Source organism: Atractosteus spatula, chromosome 1, assembly GCF_055471065.1.
Source record: "Atractosteus spatula isolate fAtrSpa1 chromosome 1, fAtrSpa1.hap1, whole genome shotgun sequence".
Lineage (NCBI taxonomy): Eukaryota > Metazoa > Chordata > Actinopteri > Semionotiformes > Lepisosteidae > Atractosteus > Atractosteus spatula.
The window spans coordinates 64,603,995-64,624,945 of NC_142706.1; the positions used below are offsets into that span (position 1 = coordinate 64,603,995).

The 20,951-nt window shown below is 55.5% G+C and overlaps 2 protein-coding genes across 5 annotated transcripts; one reads left to right on the top strand and one right to left on the bottom strand.

The window, feature by feature from the left end:
* The first annotated feature begins 582 nt into the window (after positions 1-582).
* Positions 583-10,001, top strand: LOC148841568 (ras-related protein Rab-5B-like). 2 transcript variants are annotated; one of them, XM_088916588.1, is made up of 6 exons: positions 583-670; positions 3,200-3,452; positions 4,367-4,518; positions 4,754-4,876; positions 6,133-6,226; positions 6,819-10,001. In XM_088916588.1, exons 2-6 carry the CDS (start codon positions 3,293-3,295, stop codon positions 6,941-6,943), a joined length of 654 nt encoding a protein of 217 aa, XP_088772714.1. In that variant the 5' UTR covers positions 583-670; positions 3,200-3,292; the 3' UTR covers positions 6,944-10,001. The 2 variants fall into 2 exon arrangements, with proteins under 2 accessions (XP_088772714.1, XP_088772722.1); XM_088916596.1 differs by lacking the exon at positions 4,754-4,876.
* Positions 10,002-10,524: 523 nt separating this feature from the next.
* Positions 10,525-19,464, bottom strand: LOC148841569 (uncharacterized). 3 transcript variants are annotated; one of them, XM_088916609.1, is made up of 6 exons: positions 19,244-19,464; positions 15,597-15,677; positions 15,044-15,079; positions 14,182-14,343; positions 13,634-13,717; positions 10,525-12,736 (listed from the first exon to the last, which is right to left on the bottom strand). In XM_088916609.1, exons 1-6 carry the CDS (start codon positions 19,337-19,339, stop codon positions 12,068-12,070), a joined length of 1,128 nt encoding a protein of 375 aa, XP_088772735.1. In that variant the 5' UTR covers positions 19,340-19,464; the 3' UTR covers positions 10,525-12,067. The 3 variants fall into 3 exon arrangements, with proteins under 3 accessions (XP_088772735.1, XP_088772744.1, XP_088772753.1); XM_088916618.1 differs by lacking the exon at positions 13,634-13,717; XM_088916627.1 differs by lacking the exons at positions 15,044-15,079; positions 15,597-15,677 and having other exon boundaries at positions 19,244-19,438.
* Positions 19,465-20,951: the final 1,487 nt, after the last annotated feature.

Sequence of the window (20,951 nt, forward strand, 5' to 3'; positions counted from 1 at the left end):
GCTGTTATTACTGGAGAAAAAAACAAGTTTAAACTGCAGGGAAGTGCTTTTAAAATGAACATGAGGCACATGGGTGAGATCACCGATCAATTAGCTGTTCGCAACACAGCGGCCTCCTTTCACTTGTAACCTTATTTATGTTACAAAGTGCTTTTGCACAGGAGGGGGGTCTCATTACTTCCTGAATTGTCGGCATCGCCTGCTCCAGCTCAGTATTCATAACGTTTGTGATGTGTTTGTTGGCTAAATGACCTCCCTTCTTCGGGAGGTTCGTTTGCAGGACTGCGTTGTGCGTGTAAATGTAAATTACTTAACATTTTCACATGGCAGGACGGGCCAGCAACCGAAATAAAGCTACGCCCTGCCTCATTCCCACGCACAACAATTCGAAAGCATCCACCATCTGAAAGTTTGACTGGATTGCACGACCCACAGGTCCAAGCCACACCCCCTTTCCGTGTGGGCGTTGACCACCCTCAACCAATGAGCTTCAAGCCTCGGGTGCCGGACCCGCCGCGGAAGCCTGTAGCTCCACCCACAGCGCCGCCCCATTGCTGAGAGCGCCTGTCCATCAACCCCGAAGAAGGTTCGGTTGAGTCGAGCGACACTCCGCAGGTCCGAGAGCGAAGCAACGGGGTATCGAGAGAGAGAGGGAGTGACGGAGCGACAGGTAGGAATTAACGGAGAAAGAAGGGGGCTCGGCCGGCCTCAGGTGTTGGGTCTGGCGCTGCCTGTCGTGTTCCCGTCTACGGCTACCTAACTGTTTGATGCCGGATGATCTTTGTGTTTTTTGCGCTACGGGGCTGGCGGCTGGGTGGGTCTTGCAGGGAGACAGCAGAGGTGGGTGGGGGTGGGAAACAATCATATTGATTGTCAACCGTCAGAAATCTCTCTCCCCCCCCCCCCCCCTCCACATACCACCTCCCTCCTTCCCTCTTTCCTCTCCGTAGCTGGTGATGCTCTTGGGCCGGGCGCCTGTCGACTCTCCCCGCCGTCTGTGACGGTCCCTGCCTGCTCGCAGCCCGGCGCTGCGCCGGGAGAAGTGGCTCTGGGCTCGGCTCGCTGAAGCCGGCGTGGCTACAAAGTAGCAGCCGAGTGTCTGCGGGCTTTGTGTCTCAGCTGCTGGGCTCGGCTCTTTCCTGCTCCCAGCCCACCTTAAAGCGCCTTTCGGTTTAGCCTCTCGGAGGACGGTGTGAAACTCGTTTTTCTCTCTGGGGGTGTGTGTAAGATGTTCACGGTGTTTTGAATCCTCTCCTCTCCTCCACTGGCCGCTCAGCCGGGTTTGCACTTGGCCGTGAGCCGGAGAGCCTCTTCCGGAAAGGACTGCCCGGTTAGCCTGAGCTGAGGACCGGCGGTCCTGCTCGGGCCGTTATTAGCCCGCCCGCGGTGCCGAGTGAAGCAGCGGTGCTGTAAATAAAGCCGTTTGTTTCCGGGGAGGGTTTCTGGCAGCGGCGGCGGCGGCCGTGTCACCCGGCACACGTCCACAGGCTGTCCTCTGTGTCCAGCCAGGCTGCGGGGCGAGTTCCGGACAGCAGGGCATCGGAGGCAGGTTTCAGGCTAAGTGTGCTATGAGGTTAATGGGTCTTCCGCTCCAGGGACAGAAAATGAAGGGGTTGGTCTTCATTGTACGGCTCGGCGAGCGGCGCTCGAGTCCCGTGTCCTGTGCCGGAGCCGGAGAGGCTCAGAGCTGTCGGGGAAACTGGAGGCCGAGCCGGCCCACTCCAGGGTTTGTGCGGCGTGTTGATGAAGCGGAAGAAATTAAAAAGTGGGGGCGTCTAAATAAAACTCGCTTCTCGGGTGTGCTCTGCTGTACCCCAGCTGAGAAACCGTAAGATCCCGCGATGCCAAGTGTCGGCCGAAGCCGACGAAGGTGAAATCCGGAACTGGCTCAAACCGCTTAGCAGTCGGAGTCTCGTGTCCGTTTTCCCCGCGTGTTTCGCGCTGTGGGTTGCTGACCGCTGCTCGGTACCACCAGCCTCCGCAATTCAGCCGCGGCTTTTCTGGGATGAACTCGAACCGGGCGGGCGTCCCAGCGTGACCCTCCGCTCAGCGCTGCTCGGGGCCGAGACTCCGATCCTCCGGATCCGCGTCTGTTGGGAGCGAGGAGGCGAGTGTGATGGGTGTGGGTTTCCTGGATGCCTGTTTGCCCAGCGGTGTTCCTGGGCAGCGCTGCTGGCAGCGAGGTTAAGGTCACTCCATCAGGCCTCAGGAGCTCAGCACGGCTGGATGGACTGGGTCAGTCGGGAGACCTCTGTGCAAACCCAGGCTGTGGCTGCGGTGGCCCAGTGGGTGCCGCTCTTCCGCCTGCACCAGAATCCCCACACCAGTACCCCAGTATGGTGTAGACTGGGCTGTAAGAGTCCCATTTCTTCAGGTGAGACGTTCAACAGAGCTCATTACAGAGCGCAGGGTGGTGTTCGTGAGAAACCCCTGTCTCCAGGCTCGGTTCCACTCTGCGCTGGTGCCAGTGCAGGGTCGCTGCTGTGTCCCTCAGGTGGGGCTGTGCTGGAGGAGGGGGCTGAAGGGCATCCCCTCCAATATCGGGGAGACCCTGAGCAGTGAGCAACCTGGAGAAGAGTCCCAGTGGGCTCTCCAGGTAGGCGGTGGGTGGCTGCTGGGGAGAGATGGGCAGCCAGGGGGCTGTGGTCAGGGTGTGTCTGGAGGAGGGCCAGGCCGCGGCGCTGTTGGGGGGCCTGTGGTCAGGGTGTGCCTGGAGGAGCGCCAGGCCGCGGCGCTGTTGGGGGGCTGTGGTCAGGGTGTGCCTGGAGGAGTGCCAGGCCGCGGCGCTGTTGGGGGGCTGTGGTCAGGGGGTGTCTGGAGGAGGGCCAGGCCGCGGCGCTGTTGGGGGGGCTGTGGTCAGGGTGTGCCTGGGGGAGCGCCAGGCCGCGGTGCTGTTGGGGGGCTGTGGTCAGGGGTTGTCTGGAGGAGGGCCAGGCCGCGGCGCTGTTGGGGGGCTGTGGTCAGGGTGTGCCTGGGGGAGCGCCAGGCCGCGGCGCTGTTGGGGGGCTGTGGTCAGGGTGTGCCTGGGGGAGCGCCAGGCCGCGGCGCTGTTGGGGGGCTGTGGTCAGGGTGTGCCTGGAGGAGGGCCAGGCCGCGGCGCTGTTGGGGGGCTGTGGTCAGGGGGTGCCTGGGGGAGCGCCAGGCCGCGGCGCTGTTGGGGGGTGTCTTTGGTGAGAGGACGTGCTCTGTGTCTCCCCAGGTTTCCCCGGCAGTGAGGTCCAGCCAGCGTTCCGGTCGCGGCCCCATCCAGCCCCCGCCCCGTGACCTCCGCAGCGCGCCCTGCTGGCCAGCGATGGCGGGGCGCCCCTTGCGGCCGAACGGCCAGCCACAGCCCAGCAAGGTGTGCCAGTTCAAGCTGGTGCTGCTGGGGGAGTCGGCCGTGGGCAAGTCCAGCCTGGTGCTGCGCTTCGTCAAGGGCCAGTTCCACGAGTACCAGGAGAGCACTATCGGGGGTGAGAGGCTCTGCTCGTGATGCCAGCGCAGAGCTGCCCGCTGACCAGCACTCTTCCCCCCCCTGCTGGCTGGCCCGCTGACCAGCCTGCAGTCAAATCACTCAGTGCTGTCAGTGTGTGGATTAGTTGAGGATTTAATTAGCTTTAATTATTTTCATGAACTAAACTCTTATTTCAGTTAATATTTGCTTAAGACCTGTGTTATCCTAATGAGACAAGTCTCATTAGAGTCTCATAATTATGAGCCCCCCACGCGTTTCCTGTCCAGTGAAATGAGTCTCTGATTCTCATTCTCTTCCCAAATGGTTTCCTTGCCCTGATCCCTCCTCCTCCCCCCCCCCCCCCGTCTCTCTGTCTCTCTTCAAGGTGCTCTATTGGCTTGACCAATGAGTAGATCAGTGTTGGCAAAGCAATACAAATAGAATTAGCATAAAATCTACAGACGTTTAGTGACATTTGTGTGTCTGTATTGTAACACATTTTCATAGAAGCATATGGAGCATTACTGGGAGACGGGCTCACTGTTCCTCAGGCTGTGATAGGAGATCTAATACTGGGCTGCCAGTTCAACTGAGTTCTCCCTCTCCCAGTAGGATTGGGACCTGTTGTGATTCTGGCAGGTGTGGGAATTCTGGGATTAGCTGTGTAAATTGGGGGAAGAATGTTTCTCTAATCCCAGAGTATCTGTCACGGTGCAGTAGGAAGTGCACCTCTGTCTCTGTTTCTCCCCGCTGGCAGTGGGAGCACAGCCTGTCCTCTCTGGACAGCCAGGTCTGTCTGTGTCCAGGCTGTGGTCACTGAGCCTGTCCTCTCTGGGCAGCCAGGTCTGCCTGTGGCGCCCAGTTGCTATGGCCAGCCTGTGTTCACTGAGCCTGTAGCCACTCTTTCTCCCTCCCTCCCTCTCTCTCTCCCAGCTGCTTTCCTGACTCAGTCGGTCTGCCTGGACGACGCCACAGTGAAGTTTGAGATCTGGGACACAGCGGGGCAGGAGCGCTACCACAGCCTGGCGCCCATGTACTACAGAGGAGCGCAGGCCGCCATTGTGGTGTACGACATCACCAACGCGGTACGGAGCCCTGAACACGCGGCTCGGCAGCATGAGCTGTAGCAGAAATCACGTGAGATAACCAGTAAGGCGCGACGGCCTGACCTTTGGTAAACCACGGGTTTGCGGTAGGCAGCCCCACTGTGTGTGGTTGAGCTCTGCACCGCTTGTGGCCTTGTCTCTCTGGTTGGCGCAGGAGCGCCCCCTGCAGGACGGGGTTGGTGCGTATTGGCCTAACGGTGTGTTTGGGCCGCAGGAGACGTTCGGACGGGCCAAGACGTGGGTGAAGGAGCTGCAGCGGCAGGCCAGCCCCAACATTGTCATCGCTCTGGCGGGGAACAAGGCCGACCTGGCGGCCAGCAGGGCCGTGGAGTACGAGGTACATGTGCGACCAGGCCCTGTCCCCTCTCGCCCGTGCACCCGGGCCCTGTCCCTTCTCGCCTGTCCCCACCTGTGCACCTGGCCCTATCCCCTCTCGCCCGGCCCTGTCCCCTCCTGCCTGTTCTCGCCTGTTCCCCTCTCGCCTGGCCCGGCCCTGTCCCCTCCTGCCTGTTCTCGCCTGTTCCCCTCTCGCCCGGCCCGGCCCTGTCCCCTCCTGCCTGTTCTCGCCTGTTCCCCTCTCGCCCAGGCTGGCCTTGTCCCCTCCTGCCTGTTCTCGCCTGTTCCCCTCTCGCCCGGCCCGGCCCTGTCCCCTCCTGCCTGTTCTTGCCTGTGCGCCTGGCCCCTCTTGCCTGTCCTCACTGTGCGCCTGGCCATGTCCCCTCTCGCCTGGTCTCGCCTGGTCTCGCCTGGTCTCGCCTGGTCTCGCCTGGTCTCGCCTGTGCCCCTCCTGCCTGTTCTTGTATGTGCCCCTCTCGCCTGTTACCCTGGCCCTGTCCCCTCCTGCCTGCTCTCGCCTGTGTGCCCAGCTGTGTCCCTGTGAAAGTACAGAAGAACAGAAATTCCAGAGTCAATGAGAAGTACACGGCATCCCTGTTATGTTGCGACTTTCTCCTCCATAAAACTGACGTACTGTATATCCGGGACCTCCAGCGCTTGCGAATGTTCGAGTGATACCATCTGAAGTGGTGTGCTTGTGAAGATGACTGTGTTTTGTCCTTGTCTCCCTGTCTCTGTGTCTCACGTCCTTTGTCTCAGCCTCATTTAACCTGGTAGGTCAACTGAGAACAAATTCTTATTAACAATGACAATCTGGAACCCCCTTTTTTACAGCAGGGCACACCTATAAACCCCTGCTGTGTGCTGAAAGAGCCTGTAACTCTGCTCTGTTCAGAAAGAGTACATTGTTTTCCCATGTGAACGGAGTATCTGTTGTTGAAAATGAGTACAGCCAGTGTTGGCCAGATTCCCTGGCAGTGCAGTCAGTCTTGAATGGGACCCCAGCTCTGTACAGGTCACTGGCCTCCCTGCCTGCGAGAGCTGTAATTGTTGATCAGTCAGGCTGCACAGCATTAGAACTGAGCTCTATGCATGTCTATCCATCTCAGTGGGGTTTGTTGTCTATGTGCTTTCAGAGTGGGACCCCAGATCTGCATCTCTATTACTTTGTGTGCAGTTTTATTTCCGATGCTCCAGCTCGGTTTTCCGGAGTGTGTTGCCGCTGTGCCTCACCCTGTCCGTCTGTGTTCCTGACAGGAAGCCCAAGCCTACGCCGATGACAACAGCCTCCTGTTCATGGAGACCTCTGCCAAGACGGCCATGAATGTCAACGACCTCTTCCTGGCCATAGGTGAGGCGCTGCGCCCAGCTCCCTGGTGCGCAGGCTGACCGCTCCTGCGGTCTGAGAACAGTTCTGTGGCTCGTGCTGGTGGGTTGCTGTGTGGGTCAGGGCTGGGGGCTGTGATGGGGCGCGCTCCCTGGGCTGTGATGGGGCACGTGTCCCTGGTCTCGGGGTCCCGGGGCTGTGATGGGGCGCGCGCGTTCCCTGGTCTCGGGGTCCCGGGGCTGTGATGGGGTGCATGCTCCCCGGTCTCGGGGTCCCGGGGCTGTGATGGGGCGCGCGCTCCCTGGTCTCGGGGTGTTGTTTGTATGCTGCCTTAATGGTTGGTCATGAGAAGCTCATGCCAAGTCAACACTTAAACCAGAGAGGGAAAATGCAGGTATAGGATCTTTCTTCACGATTCTCAATACGAAGCAATCAGCTTCACTGTGGAGGTCTGCTGTTTTGAGAGCATCCAGATGCCATTTGAATCCTTAGCAGTGGGCAGCACTTCCAAAAAGTGTGAGGAGGTCTGGGGCACGAGAGAAGAGGATTGAGTTTCACACCCCCCCCGTACCGCCCCTACTCATGGTTTCTCCGCCGTCTCCTCTCTCTCTTTCAGCCAAGAAGTTGCCAAAGAGTGACCCCCAGGGTGGCGGAGGGGCGGCCCCGGGTGGGGGGGGCCGTGCTGGAGTGGACCTCAGGCAGCCCAGCCAGCCCGCGGGCAGCCAGTGCTGTGGGAACTGAGGGGCGCGGGGGGGGCGGGGGGGAGGGGTGCGCAGGTTCCGCCGGAGTCCGTGCTGCGTGTGTGTCTCAAGCCTAGCCCTGCGCAGCCCGCTTCTGTCCTCCCCCCAGACGACCTGCTGGGCCTCTGCCCTGGGCTCAGAGACGCCCCCTGTCTCCCGATCACAGGGTTGCCTGCGCTGGCGGAGGCGGGAGAGCTGGCTGGGTGCGGCCGGTTCTCCCGAGCTGGTCTGGTCTTGGTCAGAACCCCCCGGCGGAGACTGTCTGGGTGCTGGAGAGAGTGTAGCTGTGAGCGCACCTGCGGCCTGCCTGCCCCCCCACCCAGAACTTCTGCATCTTATCGCCTTGATAATAAACCCAGTCGTTCACAGCAGAGTCTCGCGGGTCCCTAGTCACCTCGGCACACTGCAACGCCGACCGGCCGCTCGGCCCTCCATCGCTCTGTAGTACACAGCTGAAATATCGCCAAGGACGCGCAGGACCCCCACTTTACTGCTCTCTCCCTGAAGAACACAGAAGTCTGGGGTTGTGATTGTGAATTGGCGTCTTCACCAAGGCGCATGTCTGTTCTCGAAGTCTTTCCCGCAGGGCCAGAACGACTGGGAATGATGTGGGGTGTCAGTGGGGGGGAATCCATGGGCTCAGTAAAGCCGTGCTTTTTTTTTACACAGCAGCACCCTGACGGCGGGTAAAATATTTCTTCTGTGTTGATTGATTGTGTGTTAAAGTGGGTGTAGCCGGGGCTCAGGCGTGAGTGTTGACGCTGATGGGAGATGCATTGACGTCAGGCCCTGTAGGTGGCCCAGATGCGTTCTGGAGGCTTAGATCAGATCAGCTGTCTGGCCATGCTGGGGCCAGAGGTCCTGGGCTGGGCAGAGCTAGGCACGGGGGGGGGCTCTGCTGGGCAGCAGGGAGACCTGCATGCCTGTGGTGAGGAGGGGAGGGTCTCGTATGGTATTGACACTCCTGCCAGCTTTATCCGAGCGGGAGAGCTGCTGCGGTCCTGACATTGCATTAAAATGGTGGAGGCAACCCTCGGCTTCTGGATCTATTTCTTCTGGCTCTGTGGTTGCAGCCAGGTTTGCCTTGCTATTTCTGAAGAGAGGGGAAGGAGTTCCTGGCTACAGCAGCAGTGTGGACGAGCTAGTGCTGATGCACATTAACCAGGAGCGGGTTCCTGGCTGGTGGAGGTGGGGGGGTTGCTGTTGTTCTGGGTGATTCTAATGAGGCAGGAGGGGGGTGCCGATTAGTGCATGTTTTCTACAGTGGTGGAGGCCAGATTCAAGATATAGCAGTGTTGGCAGATAAGGGTATTTCAAGTTTGTCCAGCCTGTGCACCAAGGTGAGAGCTTTGTTTCCAATTTCCAAAATCTCTAAGAAGTGCGTTGATGCCGATTGCAGGTGAAAATCGGGGGCTAGTTCCCGAAGGGGGCAGATTTATCCATATCTGTGCTGCAAGTAGACCTGTGACCTGTGACTTGAGCTTGGGTTCCCCTGCAGGGTGGGAATGAGCCCTCTAACCAGGGCTTCTGCGAGGAGGCAGGGCTGGGCTGGGTGAGGGCAGTGGGGTGAGTCTGTACTGCCTCGCTCACAAGGCACTAAGGAACAGTTACCCATGCGCCTTCCGGGGACGTGAACATTGCTATACAGGTGTAGGGCAGGCTGATCAAACGACTGCAGCGTGAAAGGGGCGCTCTGGAGCGAGGGAGTTTGAACCTCAAGGAAAGTGTTCAGTTCCATATGAGCACAAGCTGTGTCCCAGCTGCAGTGCATGCTGGGGGCCTGCTAGCGCCCTCTGGTGTGGATGCAGGTGGACTCCACTGTTCTCACAGTGCAGTTTGAGCAGCAGATAGCTATACGATCCCCTGTCGCGCATCACAGGGGAGGACTGCTGGTGTTCTGTTTCTGTATCTGCTTGCTGGCTTTGCAAGCAAGCAGACAGCTTGACCGAAAGGATACAGGCCTGTGGGACTGTGCTGCAGAGAGGAACTGAGAGCCAAGAAGTGCAGAGACCCGCCTGGCAGCAGATCCCAGGACAGGCCTGTGCACTAGCGCAGACGCAGGGCTTTGGTCTGGCTCTCCCACCACGACTACTCCAGCTGCTGGGACACATCGGAGGTCATGTGACCTTTGATATGCGTCACTGCGGGGGGGGGGGGTCCTGTGACCCCTGTATCAAAGCTACTGTGCCCTGCAGCGATCTTCACATGACCTCTGGGATAAAGCAGTGCTCATATCTTTAGTTCGTGTCAGAGCAGAGGTTGTGCAATCGCCCTGTCAAACAGTCAAGACGAGCATTTTTTTCTTGCTAAATTTGTGCCATTCCACCTCTTACAAAATCCTCATGCTCGTCCATTCTGCCTTTCCCCCGTCTTCCATAAATGTGTTCTCCTTGTGGGGTTGAGGAAATGATATAAATGCAAGTTCTTCCATGTTAAATGCCCTTTTTTGTTTGTTTTATATACATGTATATACATGAATGGCGGGATATGCGTGTGGTTACGTCTTTGTGAGAGGGGCTCTTGAGCTCCAGGTTCGAAGAAGGTGGGGTTCTTGGCTTGAGCAGTGCACTGGCGCAGGGGTATGGACAGCTGCTGGTGGAGAAATGGCTTCATGGCAGGCCGACGGCTGCTGTCCAATGACGAATGCCAGGCGTGAGGCATCCCTGCTTGCTTGCTGTGGTCCTTGGCCCTCCACTGCCTGGCCCGTCTTGTGAAGACAGAGGAAGTGGTTGCCCTGCTCTTCTGCGGCAGTCCTGTCTGCACTCGAAGGACGCGGCTGAGGCGCACAGCTGCAGTTGAGCCCTTTCTGCAGAGAAACGGGGAGAACAGGAGCCTGGTGTGGTAAAAGGGGAAAGCAGTAGTTTAACCCAGTCTCTTACCGCAATATACTTTTTTTTTTAATTCAAGCTATTGCTACAATAAGTATAAAAAAAACTCAAAACTTGGCCAGGAGGCTGCAATCGGTAAAGGCACCATAATGTACTTAATGTAAGTACAGGATTACTGCAAACAGAAGTACTGTCTACTTGTATGAACTAAATAAATTGCCTTTCTTATTACATTGTTGTACCATGTCATTTTTTTTGTTAGGGCAACAGGACAAAGCTTGGTTTAGTTTTGTCCACTCTGGAGAACACGGCGAGTTACAGATGAGAGGATGTGACCGTCGCGGTTCCGCGCGGGGTCGTGCCCTCCGCCAGCCGTTCCGTCCCGCCCACCTGGGGCGCGAACCCGGGTCTCGGGCGTAACGCAACAGGGAACCAGCCGAGTGAGCTAAAGGAGACCTCCCCCAGCCCAGGCAGCTGAGGTCCCTGCTACGCGCAGGGAGGGCGCTGACGTCACCTTACTAGCTCCGCTACAAGGTCGTCAGTGGGTCTGTTCAGGACATTTGAGCGTGAGTAACTTGGTTCAGAGGATCTCCTCCAGCTGTTTCTTGAATCCGGGACACCAGCATCAACTACACGGGTGAATGGCTTGTTCCAGACTCCCCCACCTCTCTGTGTAAAGATGTGCCTCTGCTCTCAGCAGTAAATTAATGGTGTGCACTGAGCACCTTTGTTGACAAATGCATCAAAAGCCAGATAAATTTAAAAGCCTTTTTTATTCTTAAAGAAATGCAGTTTCCCCAATACATGTGGTACAAGCACACATTTTAAATTGACAAATGCATTGAATTACCATAACTGACCTAAAGCAGTGAAAGCTCTTTTCCCTATATGTTCAGTAACACGACTTTGCTGTGAAAGCTGAGCACCAGCATCCCTGTGAGACAACAGCCACCCCAGGAAGATACGTGCATGAATCCTGTGAGTCAAAACCTTACTTCAGGTGCTAAACGAACCAGACTGTGTACAACTACAGTGCTCACAAGTGTTCGGAACCATTTTAAAAGACAGGCTAACTCTGGTTTACAGTGAGTGTCAGTGGTTAATCTACTTCAAACTTTAAAAAAAAGCACACGTCCCAGTTCAGGAAGCATCTGACTACAGTAAACAGAAAGTGGAGCTTCTACCTGCCGAGAAGCTGGAAATACCAGCCTGCATGCTCCCACCACAGCAGTGACCATCGGCACACCCAGACCTTCCTCCGCTGCCATCTCCACCACAGCACACTCCCTGCACACACACGCTTCTCCCCCACCAGGCCTAATAGCACACAGGCTCAAAAACTGCAGCCGGTGAACAGGAGCCCTGAACAGGAACAGGATTTTTCCTGCTGTCCATCTTCTCTTCAAGATCAAGCCTCTACAGAGTCACCTCCTGGGACTGTGATTCCCGAGATCCTTGGTGGAAATGAGTTATAACAAGAGGAAGCACTGGAGAAAGACCTAGATCTATTTTCCCCTTAGGTGCCATCACTACCGTCACTTCTTAAAAACAAACCGCATCAGATCAGAAGCATGACTTAGATTAAGATTAAGAGAGGGTCATCGGAGATGTGAACAAACTGCAGGGAGCCTGTGGACCTGGGCCTCAGTCCATGGAACAATCATCCATCACACCAGGAATCAGAAGATCCAGGATCCCTAAATCCTCACTGATGGCTGCCCATTAAAATGAAGCTGGAGATGACAGTCCACATTGACAAAGGCACTGGTATCTTCCTCCCCTGAAACAGTGAGTCTCAGGAGCCAGAGCAGCCGCCAGGACCACCTGGCTCCTGGAGACTGCTGGGCAATTTCAGACTGACGTGACTTAGCTAACTTTATGGTGTATGCTGCGAGATTATGGAGCTCTGTGAAACATCAGCCCTATACAGTAGTTAAAACGTATATCTACATGCATCCTGTTTACAATGCACAGTAGTGAAGGTCTGTGTATTCTGCTTCTCGACATGGAACTGGAAATGTGTGGAAGTCTCACTTAATCGTTTAAAATTAAAAAAAAAATCTCTGCCAAGATTATACCAGCTAAAAGAGGTCCTTCTCCATGGGGGAGAGGCACAAAGACAGAGCCCATGTTGACTCAGACATGACAGAAACGAAATGGAAATTGACTGCCCTGGGAGAGGAGCTCCGCTCTGCTGCGCAGCCAGTCCTGGATTAATAAGAGCACTGAAAATGGCCTAGCTGCTCCAACTTGTGCAATTTGCATTTTCTGCAGCTCATCCTTCTCTGCCGACAGGTTTAGGAGACCGTGCAGGAATCTGAATTCTTGGATTCAGTGCTGTCTTTCCTGGTCAGGGATTCCAGGGATGAGTGGAGGGAATCAGCTGGAGGCTCCTCAGGAGGCCCTTCGGTCTGCAGGGGGGGTTCCAGGCTGCTCCGGGACCTGATTTGGGCTTTAGCTGCATCCTGGACTTCTGTAGCCACCTGCAGCCCCGGGAGCTGGGCCAGAGTCCTGTGGACCAGCTTCTGGAACTTCATCAGGGGGCTGTCTTCCCCCGCTGCAGACAGGGGGGGCGCACACTCCACTGCCTGGGCTTCCTCCTCCTGGGGCAGAGTCTCCTCACTCTGCGGGGGCAGAGTCTCCTGCTGGGCCCCCCGCTGCGGGGAAGGAGGGACCCCTGGCTCCGCTGCGGGGACCTCCCCCCCTCTCGTGAGAATCGAGGCTGAGACGCCCCCCGCATCAGTGGTTTCGGCTTCGTCCTCGGACGGTCCCGTTTCTGCCGGGGAGAGCGCCCCGCCCGCGGCCCCGTCTGGTTCACTGACCGGCTGGGAGACATTCTGCGCCTTCGCCTCCGCCGCCGCCGCCGCCGCCGCCGCCTCCTCCTCCTCCTCCTCCTCCTCGCCTGTCCGCTCCTCTCCGGGCTTGACCAGGGGGCTTGCAAGCTCCGCAGGAACGGCCAGTTTCTCCTGGGGGGCAGAAGGCAGGTGGTCAGCAGGCGCCGTGAGCACAGAGCTCACCGCTCACGGCTGGCTGACAATTCTGACTGCTGGGAAGGAAGGCTGATCTGCTGTAATCCCCACATTGGAAAGATCTGAATATATAAAATACTATCTAAAAATAAGAAAATATTTATTAACTACATCTATAATAATTAAATCATATCTAAAATAGAGTAAACGTTTTTAACATGAATTTGGAGTCAATGCTGTCAATGAGGGTATGAAACCTTTCATTGTAAGACCGCCAAGCACAGACTCTTTAGAACCTGGTTCGGACAGATTTGCCATTCACATTAAAACGGCTTTGCATTATTCCAGGATTAAAATGAAATACCCCAAATCCATTTTGTAACCGCTTCTTCCAATTTTGGGTTGGAAAGTAGCCGTAGCCTATCCCAGCAAGCACTGGGTGCAAGGCTGGATACACCCTGGACACAAACCCAACCCAGCGCAGGACACACACTCACAACAGGGCTGATTTTCTCATCAGCTTTTCCTTCGAATGTGGGTGGAAACCCACATGAACACGGGGAGAACATACAAACTCCACACAGACAGCACCTCAGGTCAGAAACTCCACCCAGGGCCCCAGTGCTGTGAGGCAGCAGTGCGAACCACTGTGCCACTGTCCTGCCCACAAACACAACATCCCAGTCTCCTAAAGCCACAAGACTTTCATCCACGAGATGCTCTCAGATTGAACAATGCTTGTAATTCAGCAGCTTTCCTGTAAGTACACTGTTGGGGAGGGGGTCTGCAGCCTTTTTAAAGCCACTTCAAGGCCAGCAGTGACCACGCTGGCCAGACAGAGGTGGGACTGAGCAGGAGCCCCAGACAGGCAGGCTGGGGCGTCCGGCCACTCACCTCTCTGAGTCTCTGCACTTCCTGCGCCAGGATGTCCAGTTTGATCTCCAGCTGCGTCCTGGCCTGCCTCTCCCTCTCCAGCTCCTGATAACGGACAGAAGAGTCAGTCACAGCCACACAAAGCCAGCGCAGGCTGAACCTGTAAGAAGAGAGAGGAGGCCATCCTCTCCATCTGGCCCGTCAGTAAGGCTGCTCGGACACCAGGCTCGTGTGACCTGCAGAGTCCAGTTTCTCCTTGCTTCAGCTTTGCAGGCTGTATACCTGGTTACTGAGCTCATGATGCTTTGGCTCCGTGTCAGATTCTCTCACTAAATATAAAACTATACATCCACTTGCCTCTAGTCTGCATCAGCAATCACAATGCAGACACACTGTCCTTCACAAGTCCATACAAAGAAAAAGGACACATGCAGGTACAGTGATCTCTTGCAAAGAGCGTCCGAAGGATCCATTTGTCATTGGTGGGTCGGCACTAGGGGCTCTTCAGGACAGCAGCGGCTGTCTTCCTGCACTGTGCATGCCGTGGCGCGTGCCAGAGGCTGGCATACCATAATGGCGTCGGTGCCCTCGCGCCGGGCTTCGGCCAGCAGCTCCTCCACCTCCTCCAGCGTTTCCCGTAGGCAGTTCACCTCGAACAGCAGCACCTCCCGCTGCAGCTCCAGGGCCCGGATGTCCTGCAGGGCTTCGTCATAGCTCTCCTGGAGGTCGGGCTGAGGGAGGCACAGGCATTGAGACACAGGGAGAGCAGAAAACAGCCCTCACCGGGACACTAAAACTGCCAAACAAAAACAGACCATCAAGCAGCAGACTGGGAGACGCTCCAGAGCCAACACTCAGACAGCACACAGGCCGGCTGACATTACAGCACAGACCGTCTTTAAACACACAGACAGCACACAGGCCAGCTGACATTACAGCACAGACTGTCTTTAAACACACAGACAGCACACAGGCCAGCTGACATTACAGGACAGACTGTCTTTAAACACACAGACAGCACACAGGCCAGCTGACATTACAGCACAGACCGTCTTTAAACACACAGACAGCACACAGGCCAGCTGACATTACAGCACAGACTGTCTTTAAACACACAGACAGCACACAGGCCAGCTGACATTACAGGACAGACTGTCTTTAAACACACAGACAGCACACAGGCCAGCTGACATTACAGCACAGACCGTCTTTAAACACACAGACAGCACACAGAAGGACAGGCAGGTCCCAAGAGCACAGGGACTAGACAACACACCTTCACAGCCCACTGGCAGACTGACACATACATACAGTCTTCTCTCTGGTCCTCAGAGCAAGACGAGAGAGGCATCCTGTAGTTAGCTGACTTCTTTCAACGAGCTCTGACAAAGTCTGGATTATTCTTCTATGCAATCAGCAAGACATAATTACCATCTCAGGATGCCCCATAATCAGATCCTCTTCAGACTGGCAGAAAGGAGAAAATACAAAATATATGAATGATCGTCACGTTCCTGTGGAACGAAGAGGGGTACACTCTTCTGAGAATTTAGGAGCCTGCTGGAGCAGACAAATGCAACACGCAAGACATTTTTTAGCACCGATACCGAGAGTCACTCTCGAGCCCTGAGTCAGTGAGGCTGCCTCCTTCTCACACTTTCTTCTGACGACACACCAGGAGAGATATCACACTGTGTCGCGAGCCGAGAGCAACCTGGGTGCTACTGAAGCTCTTGTGTTTTCCGAGACTTCGAGTTAACTGCTTGTCCAGCAGCGCCCCGCGCACACACGCACGCACGCCCCACACACGCACGCACACACACACACTCCCGCGGCGCCCCGCGCACGCACACACACACACGCACGCACACGCGCACTCCCGCAGCGCCCCGGACGCACGCACACTCCCGCGGCACCCCGCACGCACGCACACGCGCACTGGAAAGAAACGCTCTCACTCTCACAGGGGCCGCAGGGCTCTTACCTGGGTCTCCGCTCTCTCCAGCTTCCGGCCGGAGCCCAGCTTGCTGTCGGCCTGGGGCAGGCGCCTGGCAGAGCCCTCGGCCTGGAAGAAAGGACAGCGAGAGCTCAGAAGCCCCGTCTCCTCCGGGCCCCACAATTCTCCTATACACCCCACTGAGAGAGCGATCCCCGCCCTGACCAGAGCACACAGGGCAGCAGCAAGCTCACACTGTCTTTAACCCTTAACGGACCAAGATGTCTCACTGGGGTACAGTGCTGGGACACCATACAGTACTGGGGTACTGCACAGCAGGGTCTCGACATTCGCAAGGGTCAGTGCAGAGAATCATCACACATAGCCAAATTCATATCAAGTCCACCCCATACCGTCACATAATAGTATGTGTGGTTAAGAGACATAAGTAGTCCTCCCTTATTATGATAATTAAAGTATTAAAGCACTACAGCACTAATAAACTGATCAACTAAAAGAAATAACAGTGATTCCCAAGTGATCAGTTAGAATAAACATGAATTCCTCCACTGTGTCCAGCCTGCACTCTCTCCCTCTGCCTCTGCGATTATCACGCCCCACTGTAACAGAACTGGCAGCAAAACCGTCAGGGAGCCTGTACAGTCGTCTCCAGCCTGTCATTCCCCACACAGCTGACGCAGAACCTGGAGTGCTCATCACAGCGCGAAAACAAGACCACCTTGAGCTGTGGGTTCTGGGTGCTGGGTACTGGGACAGGGCGCGGGGTGAGGCTGACTCACTGGCAGATTCGCCTCACGATCCAGGCCTGTCAGGCCGCCAATTTAAGAGTTGCGCTTGACAGCCTTCGGCTCCGTTTCTACTCACTCTGATCTTCTTCCATACAAGACCCCTTCGGGCAGAACGATCACGAAGAAGCCAATCTTACGAATGTTACATTCACCTCGTCAGCAGCAGGGACTCGTAGCCCCAACCCCACTGGGTTTGGCTCAGTCACCAGTCCAAAGGCTCACCCACACTAATGCTACGCCACCCCGAAAGTCCCTGCACCCTTGCAACAAAACGAACACGCACGTCACAAGATAAGACAGACAAAGGCGAGGCTGTCAGAGTGTGAATTCACAGAGGAACATTTCTAAAGGCGCGATCACACCCTCTCCGCTCCGCGCGCGAGACGGGCAGGGCAGGGAGCAGTAAACGACTCTCCGCAAGCCGGAGGACTCGCACTGCGGCGCACGTCCAGCGACACGACTCACTCTGGGCAGGCTGGCCTCCTGGGGGACCCAGACCCCCCATAAACTGGGCGAGGGGGCCGTCGGAGTGGGGTTTCTGGGCTGGGAACCCTCGCCCCACTTTTCACATCACATCAATTCCACCCCAGTCGGACGTTATTAATCACCCATCCCGACTTCACAAGGGCAGGACCACCGGGCGAAGACTAACAGCAGGCCGGCAGTGTGGGAGTGTTGATTTTCACAAAACCAGACTTGGGGTCGAAAACTCCATGCTTGGACAAGGCAGGGGTGCCTCCAGAAAAGGAAACAACGCTACTAACTGAGCATTTCCACACAAATGCACTCACACCCTTCGCAAGAATGTCTCGTCCTTCTCCCACCAACCTTGAATTCCTGTTTGCGAACAGGGCAGGGAAAGGGCGATGGCCCAGCCTGAGTTCTGAGGAACCAGCGCTGGTGTGTGTGCAAGAGACACACAGATAAGCCCAGGGCAACACCTCTACCTGCCCTGCAGCAGATTCCTGAGCCCCTGCCAGTCCTACAGTCCAAACCTGCACTCACTGCGGAGCTCAGCTGTCTGCAGTCAGGTCTGAACTGTCCTCTACATGAGGGACGTGTGCACTGTGTCACTTTCCGTTCAGTACCTGACAGCCTGTTGCCTTGGATAAAGCAATTAGCTAAGCAATGGCCACACAAATAATGAGGCAGACTTGTCGGAGGTCTCGCTGACAGCTGCTACACCGTCACCAGGGCAGCACAATGTGAGAAGCAGTCAGACTGGAGGGGCCAGCCTGTCTGTCCCTCTTCTCCCTGTTAGCAACCAACACGGCGCAGGAGCTACAGTGCCGACCACGCTGCTGGGGGCCGGGGCGCGGAGCTCTGGACAGGGGCACGGGCTGGGGCTGGCGGGCAGTGGCGAGCTGCAGCCGGACACAGTCGTGAGCCGTGAAGTTATGGCGCCGGCTGGGCGATCGGGCTGCGAGGAGGGAATGCCGGCTGCCCCGGCTGTCGTTCCGGCCTGTCTGGGCCGGAGTGGGACAGGGATGGGAGGCACTCGTAGGGACATTGCTCTGGATATCGGTCATCCCCCGCATGTCCCCACAGAGCTCAGTCTGGACTCTGACCTGCACCCTGGAGATTCTCTCCTGACCCTTCGTCCCAGACATGGGATTCAGGGTACGGAGCATCCTGGGCCGCCCCCAGCGCTGACCATCACTACGGCCGCCCTGCAGCCCGACGGCCCTGCAGGGGTCAGATAATCGCTCGGCCACTTGAGCCACTTCAAACCCTCCCCTGCCCTGGAGGCACACACCTGGGCACAGGGAGTCTGTCACAGTGCTGCTCACATCAGTGCTGCGCTTGCAGAGGCTCCAGAACCGGGCCAGTCCCAGCTGTGGGCCAACGGCTCAGCCCAGCATTGGCCATGCCCACTGAGCTGGTGCACTCGGCTTCAGGCTGCCACCCTCCTGAGGAAAGCGAGTGTGCCGGAGCTCAGATGCTCATCCCGGCCACAAGTACAGCCCAGTCCCGTCGGGACCTTCCCCTGATCTGTGCTGGGCCGGCCCCAAACCTGACTGAACAAGCAGCGTTTTCTCAAGAACAGCAAACCCTCTCCCCCCCCCCCCCCACGACCGTGGGTGACAAACACCGCTAAATGAAGCGAAAAACAGGCAGGAGATAAGTCTGCTTTTACCCTAAACAGAGTCGAAGCGAAGCGAGCCGGCACCCTTATGGAAAAGCTGGGGCCACGGCACGGGACAGATACGACACCCCCAAAGGGCGGCTGTGAACTCGGGACCCGCAAGCGCGCCGTGGGCTGTTTCCAAATACGGAAACGAACACAGAAGCGAGACAACAAAACCCAAGAGCCGACGGAGTCGAGTTCTGCCCCTACTTCCAGTAACACATCAAAGGACGCGCTACAACTCTTGCACAAAAAAGGAACTACTCAGTATTGCGAAAACTATTCTTCGTCGCCCCTCGTGATCCTTCTGTAATTATTGAGACAATACGCTGTTTTTACCGTTTTTGTTATTTACGGTACCTTCGTTCGTCTTCAGCTAAGGGCGGTCTACAAACAAGAGCATCTGTGATTTTAACCGCGAATCTGTAATCCCAAGGACTTGAATCTGACGAATTATTAGGGAAACCCGAGACTTTGTTTCGAGAACAAACATTTCATTCCCAATTTTTAAAGGAAATCGCTGAATCAAAGCCACTAAACCGCATTCAGATACCCTGATGAAACCGACTCTTACTTTTATTAAAACGCGTATTAAGACTCATTTTAAACCTGCCCTCTTGTTAACTTCGTTCGCCAACGCCTTGAGGAGCGAGGCCGTGTGGTTAAGTTTACTAAACAACAGTTGGAGCTTGGTAAACGTTTTCATTCACACTCGAGGTTAAAACGCGTAGTAAATGTGTGTGTTTTTTCCCCCTCACCTCTTTCATGATATGCCGCAAGGACTCATCCTCGCTCATTCCCCGGGATAAAACGCGTTTCCGAGGCGTCCCTGTTCTCTCCGTCCCGGCGGGCATAGCTGAAACAGGCGGGTACCCCTCAAAATCCCTCCAGAGCCGCCCAAGGAAGGCCCACGGTTCCGGCGCAGTACACAGGCAGTGAGGCTGCTACCTCTTCAGCAACACAAACAAGTCTCGCCCAGGCGGTGGGAGGAGGTTACCGAAGAGCAAAGCTGATGGGCTGGTCTAGTTGTTTCACTCCTGACTTGAACGCTACATTACTCAGCGACGGGCGTTTTCTCTCAGCCCAGCCTCCATTTTCAACAACTGACATCTACCTGCATTGTAGCCCTTCGGTTACTCTACGAAACGCGACTCGATAATGTTTCGGTAGCTGGCGGTCTGTGACTTTGGAAAATCAATTCCTTTACGATATTAGGAGAGTAAATACTAAGAGTGTATTTACTAAGCCTCAAGAGAGCTCAGCTCCTGTGCTGTATGTAGCACGCCCGTGGACAGTGATTGGGATATTGGGAAGAACACTATATCCCAAATTCAGCGAAGTTCCCTGCATCCCTCTGTGTAATGAAGTAGCTCCCGTTCTCGGTGTAAAATGCAAACTTCCTTAGAGTTTCCACTGTTGCTTATTGAACAAATGAAATCCAAACTTGATAATGGGGGTGTACCGTTTTTTAGATTTAAGAAAGGCATTTTCTAGACACCAGTCAAAGTGCTTCACAGGTAATGGGGACTCTCCTCCACCACCTGGATGATGCGACAGCAGCCAGAGTGCTCCAGTACCTCACCACACACACCAGCTCTCAGTGGGGAGGAGAACAGAGCGATGAAGCCAGTTCATAGATGAGGATGATTAGGAGGCCATGATTGGTAAAGGCCAATGGGAAATTTGACCAGGATGCTGGGGTTACACCCCTACTCTTTTTGAGAAATGTCCTGGGATTTTTAATGACCACTGAGAGTCGGGACCTCGGTTTTACATCTCATCCGAAGGACGGCGCCTTTTTACATTTTAATGTCCCCATCACAGTACTGGGGCATTAGGACCCACATGGACCGCAGGGTGAGCGCCCCCTGCTGGCCCCACTAACACCTCTTCCAGCAGCAGCCTTAGTGTTTCCCAGAAGGTCCAGGTACTGACGAGGGTCACACCTGCTGAGCTTCAGCGAGCTGCCAGTTATGAGTTGCAGGGTCTTGTAGACAGCTTATTATTGATTTCCCACTTGTATGTATGAAATGAATATACAGTTCACTGATGACATAGTTCTTTATGTACTGTACATGCAAAATCCACATAACAAATATCCCATAAACTAAACTAATTTTGCCGTGAGAAAAATATGAGACTGGCTTTCAAATACATGCCTCATATTAAATGTAAACATGACACTCTGTAGGTGCTTGTCTATGAAGAAGAAGGAGACATACTGTATGATCCTACTGTTGTAAATGGTGAAAATGTTAAATTTGCGTCTCATTTTACGTCTTGGGGTTGTTATTGATTCAAATCCTATGTCCAAAAACACGTGAAAATGGTTGTAAACAGTCAAATGTAATCTCATTAACTTCAGATATATCCTAAAACAGCTAACTACAGATGCTTCGGGTGTGAGCAGCACAGCTGAAACATTGTGTTCAGCATGGAATAAACCTATTACTTGTTCCTATGCAG

What these genes read in the sequence shown, in the direction of transcription:
- LOC148841569 (XM_088916609.1), bottom strand. Translation starts at nt 19,339, where the DNA reads ATGCCCGCCGGGACGGAGAGAACAGGGACGCCTCGGAAACGCGTTTTA. An exon ending in TTATGGGGCATCCTGAGATG is followed by an intron (nt 14,344 to 15,043) that starts GTAATTATGTCT and finishes TGCCTCCCTCAG; the next exon opens with CCCGACCTCCAGGAGAGCTA. An exon ending in AAGTGCAGAGACTCAGAGAG is followed by an intron (nt 12,737 to 13,633) that starts GTGAGTGGCCGG and finishes TCTGCCCCCCAG; the next exon opens with GAGAAACTGGCCGTTCCTGC.
- LOC148841568 (XM_088916588.1), top strand. Translation starts at nt 3,293, where the DNA reads ATGGCGGGGCGCCCCTTGCGGCCGAACGGCCAGCCACAGCCCAGCAAG. An exon ending in CCAGGAGAGCACTATCGGGG is followed by an intron (nt 3,453 to 4,366) that starts GTGAGAGGCTCT and finishes TCTCTCTCCCAG; the next exon opens with CTGCTTTCCTGACTCAGTCG. An exon ending in CGACCTCTTCCTGGCCATAG is followed by an intron (nt 6,227 to 6,818) that starts GTGAGGCGCTGC and finishes TCTCTCTTTCAG; the next exon opens with CCAAGAAGTTGCCAAAGAGT.